Source organism: Arachis duranensis, chromosome 8 (assembly GCF_000817695.3).
Source record: "Arachis duranensis cultivar V14167 chromosome 8, aradu.V14167.gnm2.J7QH, whole genome shotgun sequence".
Classification (NCBI taxonomy): domain Eukaryota; kingdom Viridiplantae; phylum Streptophyta; class Magnoliopsida; order Fabales; family Fabaceae; genus Arachis; species Arachis duranensis.
The window spans coordinates 23,222,072-23,245,749 of NC_029779.3; the positions used below are offsets into that span (position 1 = coordinate 23,222,072).

General features: G+C 37.1%; 4 protein-coding genes across 6 annotated transcripts; 2 read left to right on the forward strand and 2 right to left on the reverse strand.

Annotated features, from left to right (window-relative positions):
* The first annotated feature begins 6 nt into the window (after positions 1 to 6).
* Positions 7 to 2,760, forward strand: LOC107461524 (uncharacterized). Its single transcript, XM_016080046.3, has 7 exons — positions 7 to 249; positions 694 to 845; positions 938 to 1,071; positions 1,236 to 1,462; positions 1,561 to 1,764; positions 2,009 to 2,089; positions 2,333 to 2,760. Exons 1-7 carry the CDS (start codon positions 203 to 205, stop codon positions 2,583 to 2,585), a joined length of 1,098 nt encoding a protein of 365 aa, XP_015935532.1. The 5' UTR covers positions 7 to 202; the 3' UTR covers positions 2,586 to 2,760.
* A 454-nt stretch (positions 2,761 to 3,214) lies between these two features.
* LOC107461436 (PRA1 family protein F3) lies at positions 3,215 to 4,303 on the reverse strand. Its single transcript, XM_016079925.3, has one exon. The coding sequence runs from the start codon at positions 4,131 to 4,133 to the stop codon at positions 3,558 to 3,560; it is 576 nt and encodes a 191-aa protein (XP_015935411.1). The 5' UTR covers positions 4,134 to 4,303; the 3' UTR covers positions 3,215 to 3,557.
* Positions 4,304 to 12,308: 8,005 nt separating this feature from the next.
* LOC107461433 (phospholipase D alpha 4) lies at positions 12,309 to 15,192 on the forward strand. The gene is made up of 4 exons (XM_016079921.3): positions 12,309 to 12,490; positions 12,613 to 13,170; positions 13,259 to 14,453; positions 14,549 to 15,192. The coding sequence occupies exons 1-4, from the start codon at positions 12,395 to 12,397 to the stop codon at positions 14,989 to 14,991; spliced, it is 2,292 nt and encodes a 763-aa protein (XP_015935407.1). The 5' UTR covers positions 12,309 to 12,394; the 3' UTR covers positions 14,992 to 15,192.
* A 218-nt stretch (positions 15,193 to 15,410) lies between these two features.
* LOC107461435 (protein FLX-like 3) lies at positions 15,411 to 20,690 on the reverse strand. Of its 3 annotated transcripts, XR_001586611.3 has the most exons (6): positions 19,961 to 20,686; positions 19,704 to 19,849; positions 19,396 to 19,484; positions 19,091 to 19,311; positions 15,931 to 16,127; positions 15,411 to 15,822 (listed from the first exon to the last, which is right to left on the reverse strand). XR_001586611.3 is itself a non-coding variant. In XM_052253535.1 (5 exons), the coding sequence occupies exons 1-4, from the start codon at positions 20,506 to 20,508 to the stop codon at positions 19,228 to 19,230; spliced, it is 867 nt and encodes a 288-aa protein (XP_052109495.1). In that variant the 5' UTR covers positions 20,509 to 20,690; the 3' UTR covers positions 15,411 to 16,127; positions 19,199 to 19,227. The 3 variants fall into 3 exon arrangements, 1 of the variants encoding a protein (XP_052109495.1); XR_001586610.3 differs by having other exon boundaries at positions 15,411 to 16,127; XM_052253535.1 differs by having other exon boundaries at positions 15,411 to 16,127; positions 19,199 to 19,311; positions 19,961 to 20,690.
* Between the last annotated feature and the right edge of the window lie 2,988 nt (positions 20,691 to 23,678).

The window sequence follows — 23,678 nt, forward strand, 5'->3', positions numbered from 1 at the left end:
GAAAAGGAGAGAGAAAAAAAAAAAAAAGTCAACAAAAAACAAAGGGAGAAAAGAAATTAAGAAACAGTGACGGCATGACGCAGTGAATCTTCTTACTCCGTTGGGTTAGGGTTCGCTGTGAATCTTCTTCAATCTCATTTGATTCGCCACTCCCTCTTCTTCATTTCATTTCCAGAATACGGTAATATTTTGCTGAGACTCAATGGACTCCGAAGTTGACCCTCCTGAAACTGAAAACCCACCCAAAAGGTTAAACACTTAAAAACGTTTTTTCTCTTTCAATCATTTCATTCTGTTCTATGTGTATGCATGTGTGCGTGTTTTCGATTATTTAAATACTTAATTAAATGTAAACTACCATAATCACGATCGCTTCTTTGTTAGTAAAAATATTAGGTAGCTAGCTAGCAGGAATATTCCATTCATTTTTTCAGCCTGTTTAGGTTGCCTATAGTAGCTTCTAGAATAATCTGCCCCTTACTATTGAAAGTTAAGTTAGATTAACATAATGTATTCTATGTTAGAATTCTAATATAATTCTAAAGCATGCTTTGTGCTGGGTGCTTATAAATTCAAAAGTGAATGGATGATAGGATCTTCTGTATGCCAAGAGACTAGAGGACGGTTATGTATGTTAGAGCATGTGGCATCATCTTAAATTGTTTAAAGAATGCGTAATTCATTCAATTACAGACACAAATGCTCGGCATGCTATAAGCAATACAAGAAAAAGGAGCATCTTATTGAGCACATGAAAATATCTTACCACTCTCTTCATCAGCCGAGATGTGGGGTTTGTCAAAAGCATTGCAAATCTTTTGAGTCGCTCAGGGAGCATCTTACCGGTTAGTTTCCGAATCCATTGCAAGTTCAAATCTTTTGTGATCTTACTCCCCGCTTTTAGTTTTTTATTCCCCTTCGCGTCTTTATTTTGTAGGTCCATTGCCAAAAGGACTTTGTTCAACAATTTTCTCTCAACAAGGTTGTCAACTTTGCTTGTCACTATTTGATAGTGCCGTATCTCTCAGGGAGCATTTAGAAACATGCCGCTTATCTTCCCCTGCTCCTATGGTAAGTTGATCGTTGGCAGCATAAAGCACCTATATCAAATAAAATGTGTTATCTGTACTTTAACCAAGACCTGCTAAAGAAAACCTGCTAGCAACCCATGCGCTTTGTCTTCTATTTTATGTTTTTGTGTGGATGTTTATATTTGGTATGAAGCTGTTTTCCAGGGAACCGATGCAATGCCCTATATAAGCTCCCAAATTGACAATCTAGATTCCTGTGATGAAAATGGTGCTGGTGGACGTCCTAGAGCAATTGCAATGGATTGTGAAATGGTTGGTGGCGGGAGTGATGGATCGCTGGAAATTTGTGCTAGAGTATGCTTGGTTGATGAAGATGAGAATTTAATCTTCCACACATATGTACAGCCAATAATCCCTGTTACTAACTACAGGTACATTAAACTTGTACGGTATTTTTCCTGTTCTATCCAAGAGAAAGGTGGAAAAATGATCCAAGAGCATTCGGGTTGACTTCACTTGACATTTTCAGATATGATATAACTGGGTTGACCGAAGAGAATCTTAGAAATGCTATGCCACTGAAGGAGGTTCAGGAAAAGGTATTGCAAATTCTATATAACGGAGAATCCACTGGCAAAGTTCTAGATGGGGGGAAGGCCAGGCTTCTGGTGGGGCATGACTTAGAACATGATTTTGATTGCTTGAAATTGAATTATCCCAAACACTTGCTGAGGTAGGTCTTTGTAGAGTGAAATTTATGTTGTGCTAATTCATTCCAAATATCATACCTTATTATAATAGGCTTGTTCTCTGATGAATGAAATAATTGATGGAAATTCCTGTCTTCGCACCCCCGTCCGCCCCCTCTCCCTCCCAAAAAAAGAAAAAAGAAAAAGAGGTTTATTTTTGTATGTTCCATCCTATTCATTTGCTTGGATATATATTTTACATTGAATTATGCTAGGTTGATTATGAAGGGACACTGCAAAGTATCGACCATTGATGAAGACAAACTTGGTTAGCCATTCGCTCAAGTATCTTACCCGAACATATCTAGGGCAAGTTAACTTTTTCCTTGAGTTTCTTTCAGCCTTAATTGTCTCTTCTTCCGCATTTTGCTTTCTGTTTTTTAAAATCTTGCATTTACATTGCGCTTGAATTTGGTTGCTCTAGGTTAAACATGATAGATTCTTGGAATGACTATATAGTTTTATGTTGACACAATATCATCATTAGCTAGTAATTGCAGATCCTATGCAGTTTTTAAGCTGTCTCATGTAACGGGCCTTTGGCTTTTACAGTTATGATATCCAAAGCGGCGCTCATGACCCATATGAAGACTGTATCTCTGTGATGAGACTATATAAGAGAATCCGGGGTCAAATTCATAAGGAGGAAGGCTATGGAACATTGACTTCCAATAACAACATAGGCGAGTCTGTTTGTTGGCAATCTGAGAAAGTAAGCAACCTCACACCAGATGAACTATATGCCATGTCAAGATCAGACTACAGATGTTGGTGTTTGGATTTGAGACCAAACTTGGCACCCTGATTTTATTCATATCTTCAATGCGTCTAACTACACGGATTTGGGGGAGATGTTTTGGCATGTTCCTTTACGTAAATGTCTTACTAGCCTCCGGGATAAGAAAACGAAGTAATTGGAGGAAAAACAGGCACTATGTTTTGGAACTTTTGTAGATATTTATAAAGCTTTGTTTCAATCACCTGCCCAGTTTTAGAATTTGGACTCATGCTGCATTTTGATGATAATTGAAACATCACACAAGGATAAAACAGGGTTTTGACTTGGTCGTTGATCCTCCTTCAATGGAGCTACTCGTAGATCTAAGGTTATGGCTGTTTAAATTGCAATACACAAACAACGTTGAAGGAAACTTCGAGAAAAGAGAAATATTGGTTATCTATTACCTTCCAAAAAAATACCGATTTGAGCAAAATAATTAATTAGGTATGATTTTTTGGAGATGAAATCCAACCAAACATCACATATGAATACTTTTATCATTGCTACTTTGTGTCAATTTTATTTAAAGGGACCCCTGTTGTTTCTCTCGTTGAATTATTTTTTAATTAATTTATTTATTTTTATCTCAACTACCACTTCCAAACCAAAACCCACCCGCAACAGAGAATTAAATTTAGTTCATACTTCATATCTTGCAGTAAAATTCAATATAAAATAAAATAAATGAAAGCTGAACAAAGTTCTCCCAAGCATTATTGCAACTTTCTTCACAAACCCCCTAAAGAGGAAATTAAAAAAAAAAAAAGAAAATTCAAACATAAATCTGAAGGGGGAAAAAAGAGGAACATTTTGAAAAATATAAAAAATCTAAAAATTTTCGCTAACAATAAACCAAATTACAAAATGATGGTTGAAAATTGAAAACATCAACACCAAGTTACCACCACAACGTGAACAATAACCAACAACAAAAAGAACAAAGATTAGAAATAATATGAATCTCTTGATCATAATCACAACTTAGAAGAATGAAATTCAAGAGGAAGAAGCAACACCAGGGTGATGATGGTGGTGGTGTTGTACCAATCCAGCAGCCTCCTCCTCATCAAAGAACAAGTCATCCGTCCGGCGCAGCGCGGCGTGCACCACCACCAGAACCACACCGACGAGGAGCGCGATGAGTATGTTTGCGGTGGCACCGGTGAGCAGCAAGAGCACGACGGTGAGCACTGACATGACGATGAGGATGACGCGGTCACTGATGAGGCGGCCAAAGATCGTGAGTGGCTCGTCGCGGAGGAAGTAGAGGAAGAGCCACGCGGCCATGAGAACGACGAAGACGATGAGCGAGATCGGGTGCCATAGGAGGCTGAGGAAGAGAACAAGGAGCACGACGATGGCGTAGTTCATCTGGAAGTAAGCGATGTTGGTGCGCACGCGCGAGAGCGCGTCTGAGAATCCAGATGGGAGACCGAAAGAGTGGAGGTTGAACATGAGCTTCCATGGGCGGCGCGTGCCTAGACCTTCCTTGATCCGCTGCTTGGCGCGTGAGAGGAACTCCAGATTTGAGGAGGGAGAAGAGGAGGTTGGGATGGTTCCGTACGTCGTCATGGCTCTCTAAGCTTCCAAGTGAAGAAGACGACGAAGTATGTTGACCAGCTTTTGGGGATTTTTCTTAGAGGGAACGTGCTGATGGAAACTGGAAAATGGAAAATGGTGAATGAACGCTGAATCATTAATAGGAATGCCAATTTTTATTATTTATTTATTTATATTATAAGCTCCTTGTGCTATAGTTTAGTTTCTGAACTCGTGGGACTATGAATGATAGCTTTCCTTTTATTCATATTGGGTTCATCATTCATTGGAAATTATTATCCGATAATTAATTAATAATTAATTTCTTCTTTATTATTTTCGGATTAAATTGGGGTTTTAATTTGTATTCACTTTTGGGTTGGGGTGTAAGTGGATCGAATATGGCCGAAAATTCGATCCGATCCACACAATTTCTATCAGATCGGATCGGATATGATATTCGTGTTTTTTTGTGTTGGATCCGATCCGATACACACATATTAGATATCGGATATATCCGCATAATTGAACCTTCTCTTTTTAATCATATTTCTATGAAAAAAATTCAATAAAAATATTTCTTTCACACTTTTAAACTTATTTATTTTTAAAATATTTTTAATCAATTTTTTTCTAAATAACAAAAATAAAATAATACAATATACGAATAATAATTACTAACTAAAACATACAAACAAATAAATATAACACTAAACATATATATATTTATTTATTTTTTAATTATTATTGTGCGAATCTGTAGATCGGCGGATCGGATATACGAATGTAGAGCAGATATCCGCGATCCAATCCGCAAAAGGTACGGATATCCAATCTGATCAATCTGCGAATCAGATCATATCCACAAGATCAAATCATATCCCCAATTTTTGAATCAGATGCGAATATTTATCCAAATATGTGAATATAATCCTATTCATAAACACCCTTACTTTTGGGCTGTGTACTTGTAAGTTGTAACTTGTGTTTCTAATTTACAAACTCTTAAATCCTAGTATTTAGTTAATTAGATTTTTTTTTCTCAAGTCTAATTCAAGTAAAGGATTATCTTCTAGTCACTAGTCTTATCTAATAAGTATTAAAATTTTAAATTTCATAGTAGAATTAGAAAATATCATAAAAAAATAATACAAGTAAATACTATTATATTTTTTTTCAAAAAAAATCATTATACATTTAAAATTAATGTCAGCTAATTATTAGTTTGTTTTTATTTAATTAAGCTCAATATTTATCTATAACAATTGAAGAATAAAAAACAGGAATATAAGAAAAAAAATTACAATATTACTTATTGTTCAAAAAAATTTGAATTTGAATGTGTAAAAAAAAAACCAATAAACAGTAAAAGACCTAGAAAAAAAAGGACAAATGTCAAAAGTTACAGAAAAATTTGAAAAAATTATATATAAGATAAATATGATATATAATAGAATATAATAGCATTGTTTAAGCGATTTTCTCTAATTGAATGTGGTTTTGTTAGTGTTGTATACTCTATAATTATGTTGTAAATATATAAGAGAATTTACAATTGAAGATGTGAACAATCATGTGCCACGAAAAGAGGAGTTCTTGATTGAATATACTATAGTTGAGTAGGATGGAAAGGTCACTTGACTTTGTGAAGAAGGAGAATTTATTAACATTTCGGTTTCGATTTGATCTCTTAAATGTTGCTTTTATCACACAATAATACTACATCAATAATACAAATGTCCTCTCATGTGTTTTATTAGTATATTCTTTTATGGTTGTTACATGTTAATGTAGCTTTTATGTTACGATTTTTTATTTAAATAAATAAAATAAATATAATAATTATCAAAATAAATAATTTAAAAAATATTTATTAATTTATGTTTTTTATTTATATTTTGTTTATACAGTGTAAATGAGATATATGCAATGTTCATCTAGTTTACAGCGTCAACGAGATACATGGAGTAGAATCCCACCAGCTATAAAAGGATGTGTAATCCTTAGTATTCTTTACAAACTTTTCCCATTCTTTTTGTGTCTCATATTTCTCACAAATACAAGGCATTAATGGCCAGTAATAGTCCATACATAGTTGTACTTGTTTATCCCAACTGTCGTATAAGAAACGGCGACAACGGGGTGACATTTGAGTGTGAGGATCCGATATTGTTTCGCACTCAGTGTGTGGAGACGTTGTCCGATTTGAGGAGTTTGATATTGAGCAAGCTCGGTGGTACATAAGCGAGAAAAATCGGAAGGGTGGCGTATAGGTTGCTGGCACCCATGGGTAACGGAGTCTTTCGGTTTCGACTATTCCGACTTTTAGGGGACGAGCATGTGCGAATGATGTTTGACATCGATGGGAGGATCATGGTGTAGCAAGTAATGGAGCTTTCTGTAGAGGTAGGACACAATGGCGATGGTCCTTCCGTATACTCGACCTATGTGCAGGACGACTGACCCCTCACACCACCGCCCATTCATGTCGATGTTCCAGTGGATGAGGCAGAGGAGGACGAGGAGGAGCCGGACAAGGATTACGTGGCGAACAGTGGTGACAACGACTTGTCCAATAATGGGGATGAGGATGAGTGTGTTCTGGAGACACCTGTTTAGACCGTAACCCGCCATGTCCTGCCTCCACCTCTTCCAATACCGACGCTTTCGGCAGTTCCGTCTCACTATCACAGTCTGGATCTGGACGTCATACATGAGAGGACTCCATTTCTTGACACGGGTGAAGAGGATTACAACCTAGACAGTAGTGTAGAGTTTCGGGTCGGCCACAAGTTTAGAAGCCGAGAGGCAATGCTTCAGGGTGTGAAGAACTACAGTATTCGGAGGAGTGTGGAGTACCGGGTGATCGAATCGGACCGATTAAAGTACCATGTGCAGTGCCGTCAAGCTGATAATGGGTGTCAATGGAGCCTCCGTGTGGCCCTTCGGCAGAATCTCGGATACTGGTAAGCTTAAGTTTACTTGTGCTTTTCATTACTTCTATACGATATACTAAGTAGGTGTACAACATGGTTGAAGCAATCCTGTTTTGTTGTGTTCTGGAAGGTTCGGAGGGTGGGTGGAGTGCACAGTTGTGTAGCACCCACCATGTCTCAAGACCATCATCAGTTAGACAGCAGTCTGATCTGTAGGATCATCTTTTCGTTGATTCAGTCCAACCCTCTGTAAGCATTCTGGTTTTGCAAGGTGTGGTCCAAGCAAGCTATCACTTCAAACCATCCTACAGAAAGGTGTGGATGGCCAAGCAGAAGACAATTGCACAAATCTATGGGGATTAGGAAGAGTCGTACAATAAGGTTCCGAAGTTGTTTCAGGCACTACAAAGTTATTTTCCTGGTACCATTTGTGACCTACGCGTCAAACCGTTCTACGATGGACACCTCCTGGTACGTGACTGCAGTATGTTCGACAAGGTATTTTGGTCTTTCCCATCATGTGTCGAGGCCTTCAAGCATTACAAGCCCTTTGTCTCTGTAGATGGTACGCGTCTGTATGGCAGGTATGGTGGTGTATTGCTTATTGCGGTGGCGCAAGATGGGAATAGCAAAATCCTGCCTATTGCTTTTGCCAATGTGGAGTCCGAGAGCACCGAGTCATGGTCGTTCTTCCTAACTAATCTAAGACGCCACGTCACCCCACAAGACGGCCTGCTGGTTATCTCCGACAGATCTCAGGCTATCAAGACCGCGCTTAGCTCTGATGACAGTGTTTGGCATCCCCCAAGAGCCTACCATGCTTACTGCATAAGACACATGGCTGTGAATTTCATGACTCGGTTCAAGTCAGCCGAGGGTAAGAGATACCTCATTAACGCTGCTTATAGTCCAAGCAAGGCCGGTTACGAGTAGTACATGGATGCGTTGAGAGGAGTCTCCCCAGCAATGGTTGACTGGGCTGGTCGTTTCAAGAAGGAGATTTGGCTACAACATTGCGACAGCGGGCGTCGGTTTGGTCACATGACGACAAATCTGTCCGAGTGCATCAATGCAGTGTTGAAGGGCACCCGGTAACAGAGATATATACGATTCATTAAGTAACAAACCATACGAATTAACAACAATGTTTAACGCGAAATGAAAAAGTAATATTTGGTTACCTTGCAGCTAGCGGATATTGGTAGACTCCTCTATCTGGTGGACACCACTGAGAAAACCTCTGATAAATCTAACTCATCAAAAGCGGAGTGCAACCGACGATGTCCATGATGCCCCGCTATACCGCCAAACAGAGTGACTGGTAAGTCCAGGCCAGCACAGCAGAGCCCCAAGATAATGCCTTACACTCCGCGATGTCTCGGAGAAGCGGTAGCCACCGTACGTGCACCAGGTTGTTGGACTTGTCTGTCAATAGATACCCTCGATCAGTAACATAATATAGCATCGGGCATACTATCAGAGGGTCTCAGAATCATCGGTCGGAGGCATCTGGCGGACACGATCACGCAACCAAACCAGCTTCAGCGTGAACGACTCCTTCCTCTGCACAGCCTGCTGTGCCACTACCGGAGGCCTGGCACTAAGCAGCTGCTCCACCATGGCCCATGTCTCCGTGCCGTACCACCTACCAAAGTCACGAAGGCACCCCCCAACGGGGTTCCCGTGTGCGCGTAGGCTTAGGTGGTACGCCACGTCCTGCAGCGTGATAGTGATCTCACCCCACGGGAGATGAAACGTGTGTGTCTCTGAACGCCATCGCTCTACGAGTGCTAAAATCAGAAAATTGTCAAATGTGAAGTCCCTGAGGGGCACTGTGTCGCCGAATCCGGCCTCAGTCAGATACGGAACGATAGCGTCCGGTGGAGAAAGGGTATGGCTGACTCGTCGGAACAGTAGAAGGAGAGGCCTCTGCGGAATGAAAAAAAAATTAACCTATAAAGAGATAATAATAAATTTTTGTACTCTACATAAGAACAAAGTACTACTACTACTACTTAAGAACATTCTACCACGTCTCTACTCTACAAATGTCTTTAAATTACTTATGTCGGTAAGCAAATCTTAATTGAGTCATTCCAATTTTACACAAGCAAATATTGTTCTAAATTCATCATACAGTCCAATTCCTAGTTAGCATTTTACTCAGTACTTGTCATTACGAGACTACCCTAACAATGTCCATATACTTAGATTAACCGAACAGAATGCAACTAACCCCGAAGTCAGTCACCCTGGCATAATGCGACGTCTCGTTTAGTCTATTAATGTCTCCGTCGTTTCCCGCCTGGCGTGCCATCACTGTATCGGTCTCAAATATGGTTGGAAAGGGTAAAAAGAGGGGAGAAAGAGTTTGACTAAGTCAAAATGGGGTCCAAAAACAGGTTGTAAACGACTTATACTTATAGGCACCGTTCGGTCGTGTAAACGAAATAAGGGTCTATTTCATTTACCGTGTAAACGAGATAACCATGTTTCAGCTGACGTGTCATATCTCGTTTATACTGTAAACGAGATACACACAATTTTTTTTCGTTTACAGTGTAAACAAGACATGACTGGTAAATATAAATCGGTAAATATTTTTTAAATTATTTATTTCGGTAATTATTACATTTATTTTATTTATTTAAATAAAAAATCCTTTTATGTTATCATAGCATATATTTATTTATTTTTATCTAAGGTTTAAAGCTTCTAATGACGAAACATGATATAGTTCTTTCATTAGATTATGATAAGTTCTAAGTTTGAACAAAGTGATGAACATAAAACAATGTCACACATCATAACATATATACAATTTAAATCATAGTAATAGAACTGGAATTATAACTTTTTTTTTAATAAAGATATTACATACTATATATATAAAGTATAATTGAGCAATGAATCAGCAATAATATTATGAAATTTATAATTGAATTTGGAGAGGACATGAGTTGGGTGGATAAGGGCACTTAAAACATTGTAGGGACGGCAAATCAAAAAACAAAAGGCGACGGCAATGTAACGACTATAACTAAACCCAAAGCAAATAATAAAACAACGTGTGACCAAGTAAGAAAAGCCACGTGTCCACTATGAAATGTCCCAGAACATTGCCAAAAAATCTTTCTTATGCATTTTTTTAAAAGTTTGGTTTATTTGGTCAAATAAGCATAAACATCATCAACATGACAACTCACTTGATCCACATTTCATGTATTACTATGATTTCGTTAATGAATTTTTTTATGAATAAACATGATATAGTATGTAGTGTTCCCTTTTTGACCATGCACTACTAAACACAATATTTTTGTGAAGATATAAATTAGTGATGGTGCAGAACTGTGATTTGGATCCATCATCATCATCAATATGATTTGATGGTTAATGAAGAATTTCATCTATTCTAGTAGTTGTTGTGCTATTAGATTAGTTGCCAAGTGCCAACATAGATGCCCGCAAATCAAATCTAACCTTGCCCAAAAATTAGAGTAAACGATAAATAGATTCCGATCTTTTTGATCTGAAAGGTAAATAAATCATCGATTAAGTAAAATTATAAAAATGTTTTTTATTTTTCAGAACGTAAGATAGTTAATTTTTTTTAATAAATTAATTTATTTTTGTATATTTTGAATAAAAAATTTAAATATTTTATATTTAAAAATATTTTATATTTAAAAAATATATTTTTTATGTTTTTAATTAATTAAAAAATTATATGTTTTCGAATTTAAAAGTTAAGAACTTATTTAATTTTTTTTCAAAAATTATTATCAGGTAATATAATGTAGGGTGCAAAGTGGTTTATTAACATAAAGCTGGGCCTAGGCCTTTAGTTAACAATGTGTGTTAATATTTTAAGGATGTTCTTAAGTCCAAGTTGTTTTGGAGTGGGATGGCCCATTACTACTGATTTGTGGTTAGGCATAAATATCGTATAATTTGGGCAACAGCCTTATATGATCACTGCCAAACCAAACATATGTGATGTTTGTTCACATTAAAACTTAGATAAATGCTCACATGCAATTTTCTTTACCTGAAATTAATAGTCGAAAACTGTTAGGTGATAATTTAGTTAAATTTGTGAAATTATCTAATCAATTGATTGAAAACAACTGTAAATAAATTATCACCTAAGCTTGCAATTTAGTATTATTTTTAAAAGAGAACATGCCTAATATGTACCAATGAATGCCTCCTAAGTCCTATTAGTTTCACTAAAATACGTAGTTTTGAGTAATTGCAAAATGCGTGTTTTGTTAGAAACCTATTTATTCTTTTAATACATAACATCGTCACGTCAGTATAACAGTCACATATAATTAATAAAATAAAATTTGTGGCAAAAGTGCTTGATGTGAAATTCTATTATAATTAACTATAAGATGTTCATTAGAAAACTTCAATTTGAGAATAAGAGCAATCAAAGAATAATTAATGAAAAATCAAATGCAACTTTCTTCCATTAAAAAATGATTTTTTATGTTTCCCACAAGGCACACGCCATGGATAGTTGTTAGCTTGATATCGAAGAGCATAATTTGTTTCGCATATACTCTTAATTAACACATATTTGAAAACAAGACAATAGACGACAGTGACACTTTGGTTTCTTAATTAATTTTTTTCCACCACCATGTTTTTATTCCGGAATCTTAAGTATTGATAAGTTGTCAATCCCGCAAGGCACTCATCAACCAATTATGTTAATCAAAAGAAAGTGAATAATGTGACACATTCAACATTGTCAAACCTTCACGTATTTGATGAATTATGTTTCATAATCTTCACGGTTGGGATTCATCATGCATGGTGGTGAACCATGTATGAGATTAAGATACTCAATCTATTCAATTTGATAAAAGAAAATCATTATTCTAGTTGATAATTAATACGACTAGAAATTCTAGTGGTGATGCAGTTGACACGAAATTGTTTGAATCCAACAAAACTGTTCCAGCTTTAATTAATTAATTAATATAGGATTAATATAACAAAGTCAGCCTCTTAATCCTCTGCATATTCTTCTTAATTGACCATCATATTGATTTGGTCTTTACCTGTGTTTTGAGTACAAGAAACTTGTGCTTCAAGCGAAAACTTGTTGGAAGGTTAACTACAAGTTTTTCCAAGCTCCCCTCTAACAGTTTAATTGCATTTTAAGGTCCCTTCTTTTTGCTTCTTCATCTGCATTATGTAGCACCACCAACCTCATAGAACCTTTATATATGAAATGTGATCATATTGGGGAAAAAAAAATAGTAATGTGACAATATTCAGTTTACCTCAAAAGTCAAAGCAAAGTTGATAGTTTTCTCATTGTGAAAAAGTTGTTACAAGGTTATGGCAGTAATGGAAGAAAAGCATTCTCTTCTCCATGGAACAATTGAAGCTACTATCTTTGATGCCACACCTTATTCGCCTTCATTTCCCTTTAATGTGAGTTTTAGATAACTATCGTTCTATATAGTATTTACATTATTCTCTCAGTTTCGAAATAACTGTCAATTTGAATAAACTGCATGCCAATTTGCTAATTTCAATAATGTCTCTTTTAACAGTGTCTATGGCCAAATGGAAAGCCAGCTTTTGTGACCATCAAAATAGGCAACAAGGTGATGGCAAAAACTACACAAGAAAGAGGGCGTGTGTGGAACCAAACCTTTCAGATTCAATGTGCTCATCCAAGTGATTCAACCATCACCATCACTCTGAAAACACCATGTTCCATATTGGGAAAATTCCAAATTAAGGCTCAACAATTGAAAGAAGGAAGCTTCATGAATGGTTTCCTCCCCCTCCTAATGGAAAATGGAAAACCAAGCACACAACTCAAGTTGAGGTTCATATTATGGTTTAAGCCAGCAGATTTGGAGACAAGTTGGGCAAAGATAATTAGCAATGGGGATTATAAAGGGATTAATGATGCTACATTCCCTCTGAGGTCTAATTGTCAAGTTAAGCTCTATCATGATGCTCATCATTCACATGATTTTCAACCTCCTTTTGATCTATGTGGAGCACCAAGAAATCTATGGGAGGATGTCTACAAAGCAATTGAGGGTGCAAAGTATTTAATTTACATTGCAGGGTGGTCCTTCAATCCCAACATGATTCTGGTAAATAATAAATATCATATGATTCATACCATTTTTTATCATATACATGTTGGTTTTGATAAAGTTGCACTCATGCTATTTTGTTCAGGTTAGAGATCCTCAAACAGAAATCCCACATGCCAGAGAAGTAAAGTTGGGTGAACTATTGAAGAGGAAAGCAGATGAAGGAGTGGCTGTGAGGATTATGATTTGGGATGATGAGACATCTTTGCCTTTAATTAAGATCAAAGGTGTTATGAACACCCATGATGAAGAATCTTTTGCTTACTTCAAACACACAAAAGTAATATGCAGAAAATGTCCAAGATTACACCATAAGTTCCCCACAGTCTTTGCTCACCACCAGAAAACTATAACTCTGGACACCAGAGCACCCAACAACTCTGCTAATGAAAGAGAGATTCTGAGCTTCTTGGGTGGTGTTGATCTCTGTGATGGCCGGTACGACACAGAGACACACTCATTGTTCCGAACACTTGACAAGGAATCTCATTACCATGACTTCTACCAGACAAACATTGCAGGAGCTAGCCTCAACAAAGGAGGGCCAAGAGAGCCATGGCATGATGCTCATGCTTGTGTAACTGGTGAGGCTGCATGGGATGTTTTAACAAATTTTGAGCAAAGATGGACAAAACAATGTGATCCTTCTCTTCTAGTCCCTGCCAACACCTTAGTAAAGCTCTATCCTTCTTTTGCAAGTAATCCCTCTGAGAGGGATTGGAAAGTTCAGGTATATCGATCAATTGATCATGTATCTGCTAGTCAAATGTTTAGAAAGCTTACTGTTGAGAGAAGCATACATGAGGCTTATGTGGAAGCGATTAGGCGCGCCGATAAGTTCATATATATTGAGAACCAATATTTCATTGGAGGGTGCCATTTGTGGGAGAAAGATAGTTATAGTGGCTGTGGAAATCTGATTCCAGTTGAGATTGCACTCAAGGTTGTTAGTAAGATCAAAGCAAAAGAGAGGTTTGCAGTGTACATAGTAATACCAATGTGGCCAGAAGGTGTTCCTGAAAGTGAACCAGTTCAAGATATACTGCATTGGACCAGAGAAACAATGGCAATGATGTATGGATTAATTGGAGAAGCAATACAAGAAAGTGGTGAGCCTGGGCACCCAAGAGACTACTTGAATTTCTTCTGCCTTGCGAATAGGGAACAGAAGGGAATAGATGAGTTTCTTCCACCACATTCTCCACATCCTGAAACACAATACTGGAATGCACAGAAAAACAGAAGGTTCATGGTTTATGTCCATTCCAAGATCATGATTGGTATGAAATCATTACATTATTGTTGATTAGTTAAAGTAACTTATGTTGCTCATTCTATGAAAGTGCTTAATTTTGTTGCTTCTTTCTATGAATAGTGGACGACCTATACATATTAATAGGATCAGCCAATGTGAACCAAAGATCCATGGATGGACAAAGGGACACAGAGATTGCTATAGGATGCTACCAGTCTCAAGATGGAGCTGAGTCTGACAAACTCATGAATCATGGTGATATTCATGCATACAGAATGTCACTGTGGTATGAACACACCCAGAGCACTGATGAACTGTTCTTGGAGCCGGAAAGGTTGGATTGTGTGCATAGAATGCGGTTGATAGGAGATAAAATGTGGCAAGTGTACAGGAATGAAGAGATTGTGGACATGGAGGGGGTGCACCTTGTAACATACCCCATTATGGTAACACAAGAAGGGTGTGTAGAGGACATGCCTAATGGTGAGGATTATTTTCCTGATACAAAATGTTTAGTGAAAGGAAAGAGGTCTAAGTTACTACCCCCTCTATTTACCACTTAGCAATATGGGCACACAAAAACAAGACTAACAATTCTTTTGTGTATATCCCTTTTCCCTTCAGTAGTGTTCATGTACATTATGAATTTATGATTCTGAAAAAGCAGAGACCTTGTACATTTGTGATGATTGGTGTTGACAAGAGGCTGAGACAACAATCGATGTAAATTCAAATTACTTAATAAACTTGTCTTTCCATTGGTCTCTGAGTTGTATGAAAAACGAATTTCTGAGTGAAATCCTAACAGTGAACGAAATCAAATCGCAGTTAATTTCCGAGCAAAGAGTCCTGGTCATGCAAATCTCAGCATAACATCAATAAAATTATAATGCTTCATCTGCAGCTATATTAGTCTAGTTATTGAAGGAGAACGGAAAACAAAAAATGCTTATCTTCATAGATTAACTTAAAAAAAAATCTGTAACAGCAGCAAAAGGTACACTAAATCGAATCTGTGAAACATATTTGAGTCCAGGGAAGTACAATGCATGGAACACACGGTTACGGAACGGTGGCGGTTATATGAAAAATCTCGATGGAATAATGAATAATCAAATGATAATAGGTAAAGTTCTTTGTCATGTATAACACATGATCATGAAAATGTGTGCGGAGAAGCGTTGAAATGACTATCAAACAGATTTCAAGCTAAATCTGATTATATAGCAACGACCTTAAGGCAGGCTTCATTGGCCTAGCTTCAAATATTGGTGGTGTGAAGTAGTCTGCATCAACCTGAATTTGAGGCATGTGTTGAAAAATATCTAAACTGAGACATCCCTTCCTCCAGAAACCACATTTAGCAACATCTGAAGCAATCATTCATGATCCATCTACCAGACAAAAATTGTGTCACAACTTTCAGCATTACCATTTGTAAGTCGAAACAATCCGTGGCTACCACCGAAGCTTCATATCTAATATCAGAATATATAGTTTACCTTGACGCAACAAGCTATCTAAGTATATCCTCTTGATTGAACAGTCTTTAGCCCATAATGGGAAAATACATCCCATTTGCATTTCAAAATCAATCAAGAATATATTGTTGTTCCTCAAAATCTTGCAACATTTAGGCCAAAAGACGTGAAAAGTTTTCCTCATTTCAGAGTCCCCTACAAAATTCCCAGCCTCTCATCTGCAACAATAATAGAAAACATTAGTTACTTGAATATGCGTGCAAAGGGAGAAGAAAACATTAAAAAAATATATACATAAAAAAGACAAGTGCATGAACATTACTCTTAATGCCATATCATATAGAAAAGCATTATCAAAACAAAATAAAATGAGAACTGCAAGATAAGGGAGCAATCTTGAAACTATAAGAAACTAATGAGGAAGCCAAATGACCATTAGCATCCTTCATCCTGACCAAGTGTAACAAAAACCTCCTCACGAGATTCATGACATTAATCACTAAAGTACTTGTTATAATGAAAATGTGTCCTGGTATTTTCCAATCCAGTTGGACACTGGAACAGCATTATAAGCAACTCCAAAGCCTCTGACTCCCCAGGGAAGCTGACTATTCATCTTTTCTACAGAAGACTCAAACTTACTCTAGAGACAGCCAACTCCGAGTGCTTCATGTTCAAGTCAGCAGTAACTACTAGCCCTGGGTTAATGCTCCTAAATTAATATAGCCTACATGAATTACTGAGAGAAGTAGCAACATCAACTCACCACTTGAAAGGAATTCAACCTATAAGTTGCAAGCATCCAACTTTAGCCATGAATCCATCCAAGTTAATTGGATGGTGAGGTATTCCAGAAGCAATTAACCATACTTCACAAAATGATAGTAGGTCTTAAATTGTGAGTCTTTAACTTCACTTCAAAATCTAGCTCAAGGGGAAAGGGATGCTAAAGTACTTATAAAGGCTGTCTTTGCATATCCATAAAAAATGTAGAAGCTTACACACCACAATGACAGCCACATGATTGGTTCTGATACTGCCTTAAAAAGGTTGGACTCCAGAGTATGATATCTTCATGTAATGCGGGACTTAACGATGTAACAATTTGTTATGATACAAACCAATATCTCAACCTTCCTTTCACTCCTATTAGATTGATAATGACAACTGGGACCTATGTGAAGGTTTTGCATCCTTTAGATTTCCAGACAGCTTCAATTGTCAAAGCACATAACTAATAAATATGAATACAGAAGATTCAATTTCGTAGGAATGGATGCATTGCAGCTAATATTATACTACTGCTTAAAGTCGAATTAGAAGGCTAGATTCCTAAGCATTACTCTAAATTTTCTGGTTAGGTAACATTCCTAGAAACAAAATCTGATGATGGAACTCGGTGACCTAATACAGGTGTGCAACTACTAGTTTATATTAAGCAGAATACTAAACCTTTAAATGATGATGGTAATCAGAAGGGTAACACATAGCAAGTTCCATACTTGTTACATCATTTAGACCAATAAAATAAGCAGAATACTTGCCTATGAGCTTCAGATCCCCAGCTCGCCTCCAGACATACTTCAGGTTGAAAGTCTTCTCTTCAGATATTCCAAAGTGATGGTTACGACATATGATAGAATTTTGGGCATCGTGATGATTTCAGCACCCCAACCAATATGAAGAATGGGAAACTCCCTGATGTATGAGATTCACTCTTCATGTAGAATGGGTATAGAACTAACTTACCCCTTGAATCTTAGTGCCGGTCAGATTTGTAAGCTAGCATACATCTCATTCTACATCGACAGCAGCCAATTTCTGGCCCTCTTCAAATAAACAGTGAACAAGAGCAGTACAAGACCTAATACACTACCATCTTGCTGGGAAAATCCACTTGTATAAAATCAGGCTCTAACATGTACCACTACAGCACTTAATCGTTTGGAGCATTCAAGGTCCAATCAAACTGAACATGTTTTAAAGCATGGCCAAATAGTGGTGCAAAATACTTCTGAATCTGTACTCACTCCATCCAATTTCATTGTTCTTGGGGTTTTCCTCACGACAAAGTATCATAGGGTATTGGACATTGTATGCACCAACAAACAACACTGCTTCTGGACAAACGCAACACACTTCCACCATCCACTACCCATCATCCATGCCAGCAAAAAGCAGTAGTTACCACCAGCAACTTAGCAGAGAAAACAAAATAAAAGGTTGAATATTTCAAAAGCCGAACATCTTCTCCAGGCATGTATATTAAATCCGATATAAATCCGATATTTGATTACAGCCACCGTCAATACAAGCACCTTTTCCAGCAATGAAACTAAACAAAGTCCCGAAAACTTAACTATATATGAAACCCTAGAGCTTAATTTCCAGGAAATGGATATCTTACATTCGTTCAGCCATTAGCAACATAATCACCCACAAGGTTATATTCCCAAAAATTTATGCAGGATGCCTCCTTTATCAGTTGCAGGACTACAACGACTAATCCTAATAAAATACATCAGGTGAGGAACACCATACTGCTCTTCGGTGACGTTTATCCAATCCTAGAAATAGCTATAACTGAGATTTATCACATCAAGCCTAAAGAAACATACTCTATATTCTCCGTCAAACTGTAACTTCTCATTTTGTTCACCTCAGTAAACAACAGAATACCTAATATAAATTATGCCCCAAGTTCCTCTCTGTCTGATGACTGCTGTGACAGAAATAATTACCCACTAGATGGGACTAATTTCAATATCACACATCCACTCTCCTGTGCAGCACCATTTATTTAACATATTGCTAGATTACTAAAACTTCAACAAGGAGCACCGACAATAATAATGATACAACTTAAGTATCCATCGCCTTCTAAAACAGCTATCCACGATCACCCATCAAATACTGAATCTCAGGCAACATGTTTCAGCACATGGGAACTATACCTCATTCCATCTCATGAATTATTTAAAACATGTCTTTCCCAGAAGAAAGATAGACAACAATAATGGCCAAAAGCAATAATAAAAAAACGAGAAATATGTATCAATGGAAGATAGATAAATTTAACAGTTTCATCATACTAGGTTTTGAACTTAAGACATATTGCAACAACTTTCCCTATAAATACGAAACAAAGCAACACCGAAACCTATATATGCTAGTTACGAACCAATTGTAACCAGAAAATAAGCATTGATGAGGCATGCACAGATAGAAGGATGCCAAACTCAATCACAGCCATGGTGTTAACACGGGCTAAAGTGATGGCAAGCCTCACTTCTTCACCAACAGCGATCACTTAGAATTTCAACGGCGATTAGTGCGAGACTTCTCAGGTCCTTTCCTTGAAGTAGCACCTGCCCCATACAGAGGACCTTTCTCCACAGCACCCTAGACAGAAGCATATAAGAGGTGAATAAAGTCTTGAAGGTGAAGCCTAACATTTAAAACTTATAAATTAAGGATGACACATACCAGGTGAACGCCATATGGTCCATATCCATCTGCATACAGAGCGGGATAACCCCCTTTGGGGCTACCAAACTGTGTTCCATAAGGCCCGCCTTTGTAAATGATTAGAAAACAAAACATCATCATTTTAATTATTTAGATCATCAATAAATGGAGGATACAACTCTATTAAGGCCATCTATTGGTCTAATTGAATGGCCTTCCTTATTCAAGCCATTAAATCAAATCAGGCAATTATAACTTTTCTAACAACCCATACAGTTAATAAAACACAATAAGATATCTATAGAAGCATAACAAAGAGGTCATACCAGCACCCCACTGTCTGCCATCAACACTAGCAAGCTCTGCACGTAGCTTCTCCACTTCCCGAGCCATGGAAACCAAGTTTTTCTCCATTGATTGCCTTTGTTCCATGAACTCTATGTTTGCCTTCTTTTCATAATCCACCATGGTTCTAAAAAAAAAAACTAATCAACATCAGTTTAAGCTAACAAATTCAGGAATGCACATCACAGAAGGGCTCGAAGCAGAATATGGAAACTGCGATCACAGCAGAGCCACACACCTTGCACGCATTAGCTCCTGGCGTAGGCCATCAATCTCGGACTTCAACATGGGAATCTGTTTATTATCAGCTTGTAACCTTGCAACATCCTGATTAAGCGTCTGAACCTTCCCTGTAAGTTCTTGCTTAAGAGTGTTAAGTTTCTGAACCTCGGCTCGCAGCTGCGCAACCTCACTCTTCAGGGGCTCGGCAGCCCTGAGATCAGACTCCATCTTCCTTCCTTTGTCAATGAGCTCCCTGGAATGCAACTCATGCTCAGCACGAATATCACCAATGGCAAGGTTCATACGGTGAAGTTCCTCCTTGGCAGCAGCAAGGTCACGCTGCAATACCACACGGTCCTCAATGAGCCTGCGGTTGTCGGCCACAACCCTACGCATCTCGGCGTGCTGCAATTCGAGTTCTTCTTCGAGGAGGGCGGCGGGATGCGGCGGCGGGATGGCTGGGCGGGGAATGGGAGGAGGCGGGCGGGTATAAGGGGCGTCGGAAGGGTAACCCCGGCGGGAACTCAAGGGTTCCCGGTGATGAACGCGGTGCCTTGATGACATTTGAAGTAAGCCTACCTTATCTACCTAACAACCTATAATAATCTCACAAACACATATGATATCATATATTTCATTTAGAATCATGAATGAAGCGCTGCTGACGTAAACAGAAATTAGGAAAATGAATGATAGAAAGAAAAGATGAATGAAATCGGATTTCAATATGAGAGAGAGAGAGAGAGAGAGAGAGAGAGAGGTTACGGGAAAAAAGCGAACCTTGTGAGCTTGTTCCTCCTCTCTGCGGCAGCGGAAGGCAAACACACACAAGACTCAACCGCAATTCTCATCAACGGCGTCGTTCCAAAGTCTAAAAATAATGGGCCAACAATTGGGTTGGATTGGGCTGATCCCATTAATTCTTTTAAATGCAATGTGCAACGTTAGATTGGGCTTTCTTTAACACATGATGGCCCATAAGTAAAACATTGTATAGAGAAGCCCAATATCAATACCGAAAATAGAACAAAAAACATACTTGAAAAAGAATTTGTTGATCCATATTCTTTTGTTATCCCAGTTTTTATACTTACTCTTGGTTCTTAGAAATTTCTCTTATAGATGAATTATAAAAAGTTCAATCCCACATTTGACAAATTAATTTTTAAATATTTTTTCTGATGTAATTCACCAAAATAAGTGATTGAAGTGATGTACATCGATATGAACTGGTTTACTTTTTGAATTTGGATTTTCTGAATTTTAAATTTTATTTTAAAAGGTAAAGCATGATCTATCACTATTTATTTTATAGGTAAGACTAAGAGAAAATATGAGAAAAAAATATTCAATATTGAAAGATCTCATTTTTTCTTCTAAAATAAAAATCTAGAATTTAGAAGATCTAAATTCTTACTTTTTATACCCTACAAAAAACTAGAGAAGAATTATACAATCTAAAAGAAAATATATATTATCTTTTGTAAACTGTAAAAAATTTTGATGGCCTATATAATCTGTTTTAAAGAAATTCAGATTTTTTGAAACTATATACAATTGTTTCAGCCTATAGTTTAAAGATAACAATGGATTATCAAATAATTTGTTTATTTTGAAAACTGAATTGTATTGATGAGATGTAGAAGTACCAAAAAGAGAGAATTATTTGAGCTAGTAAAAAGTAAGAATCTTAGATCTAGAATAATATTACGATTAGTAGGAGAGATTCCGAGTATATTTGTAAAGAAGAAGAAAATACATGATGGGACATTGAGAGTGTGTGAGATTGTTTAATGATTAAAGGCGTGAAAAAATATGCGCGACTATAATTAAGTTGAATTTTTAGAAAGCGTACGATAGAATTAAGTGGTGCTTAGAAGATGCGGTTTGGTCTAAAGTGGAGGCAATGGGTTAAAGAATGTGTAGGTACAACATCTATGTCAGTCCTCATTAATGGATCTCCATCTAAGCCTTTTCGGATGGAACAAGGCCTGAGGCAGGGTGATCCTATCTCTTATTTTTTTGTGCTGGTCGTGGATGTTTTACATCGAATAGTTGGAGAGGCAGTACAAAATTGTCGGATTACGCCTCTTTTGGTAGGTAAGGATAGTATTGAACTGTCTCATCTTCAGTTTACAGACGATACTATCATATTCTATCCCCAAGAGAAAGACACTATCAAGAGCTATAAGAGGTTGTTGAGGTTCTTTGAGATGATATTAGGTTGAACATCAAATTTGAAAAGTCAAGTTTGATTCCGGTCAATTGCAAGTAAGGCTGGACGAGGAGGATGTACAGTTTGTTGGGATGCAAGGAGGATTCATTACCAGTAAAGTATTTTGGAATATCTCTAGGTGCAAATCCAAAACTTGTCAAGACTTGGAAACCAGTGATAGATAAAGTGAAAGCAAAATTTAGTATGTGAAAAGCAAAAATTCTCAATAAGGCGGGTAAACTAGTTCTTATTAAGTCTGTCCTAAATAATCTGCCTGTGTATTATCTTAGTTTATATAAAATACCAAAATCTGTGGCGAAAAAGCCAATTTTATTGCAAAGAAGATTTTTGTGAAGTAGGGAGGATGGGAAAGATGGTATACCATTAGTAAAATGGCAACTAGTACAAGCTTCGAAAAAAATAGGTGGTCTAGGTGTGGAAGACACAGTAATTCGTAATACAGCCTTCTTGTTTAAGTGGTGGTGATGGTTTTCAAAAGAAGACGATCTGTCATGAAATAAAATTGTGTGTTCGTGTAATAACTTGAATCCTTTAGAGATGCTTGTTAGTCAACTTGTGCCTAAACAGGGTAGTCTGTGGAAGGATATTTGTCGGTTACAGATTATTGATCAACGTGTTAGAAAAAAATTGATTCGGGATTTAAGTTGGGAGATAGGGAATGGAAAGAGGATTCGGTTTTGGGAGGACATCTGGCTATAAAGCGGTGCTTTGAAAGATACCTTTTCAAGACTTATCTCGATTTCAAACCAACAAAGTTATGTTATAGGGGATTGTGGTTTTTGGGATGGACTAGAATAGATTTAAAATTTTCAATGCAAGAGGGAGTTGTTCCAATGGGAGATGGAGTTACTTAATCAGCTCCAAGCAAATTTACAATTGGCCAAGTTAACTACTGTGAGAGAGGATCGAGTCATATGAAAATTTGATTTAAAAAAAAAAAAGACATTTATTGATTTTATTCTACTAACTCATTTGTATAGGTTATGTAGGCAGAAATGGTCCCAGAGGATATCACCAGTTACAGTTTCACTAGTAGTATATGGAGAGATTATGCTCTACTAAGAGTTGAATTATTTGTTTAGTTTGTATTGGTAAGAAAGGTAAACACTAAAGAAAGATTGGCTCGATTATGAGTTATTGGTCAGAAAGATATGTTTTATGTACTATGTAAAAAAGAGGTAGAGCACATATTTTACTTGTTTATTAGTTGTGAGTATTTTTAAAAGGTGTGATGTGTTTAGTTATTTGCATTAGGTAGACTGTGGACAGTTACAAATAATATTAAACAACATTTTGAAAGTTGGGTTGAAAAGAATATTTGGCTTAGTTTCTTTGTTGTTGTGTGAAATGTTTGGCTCGAAAAGAATAATAAATCTTTTAAGTGGACGTAGATGATATCATTAATAGAACGGTGAATAACTACTAAAAATAGCAAAGTGTTAGCTCCTATGATTATTAATGACAACTAAAATGAGATCCGTGCGATGCGTGTGACGGT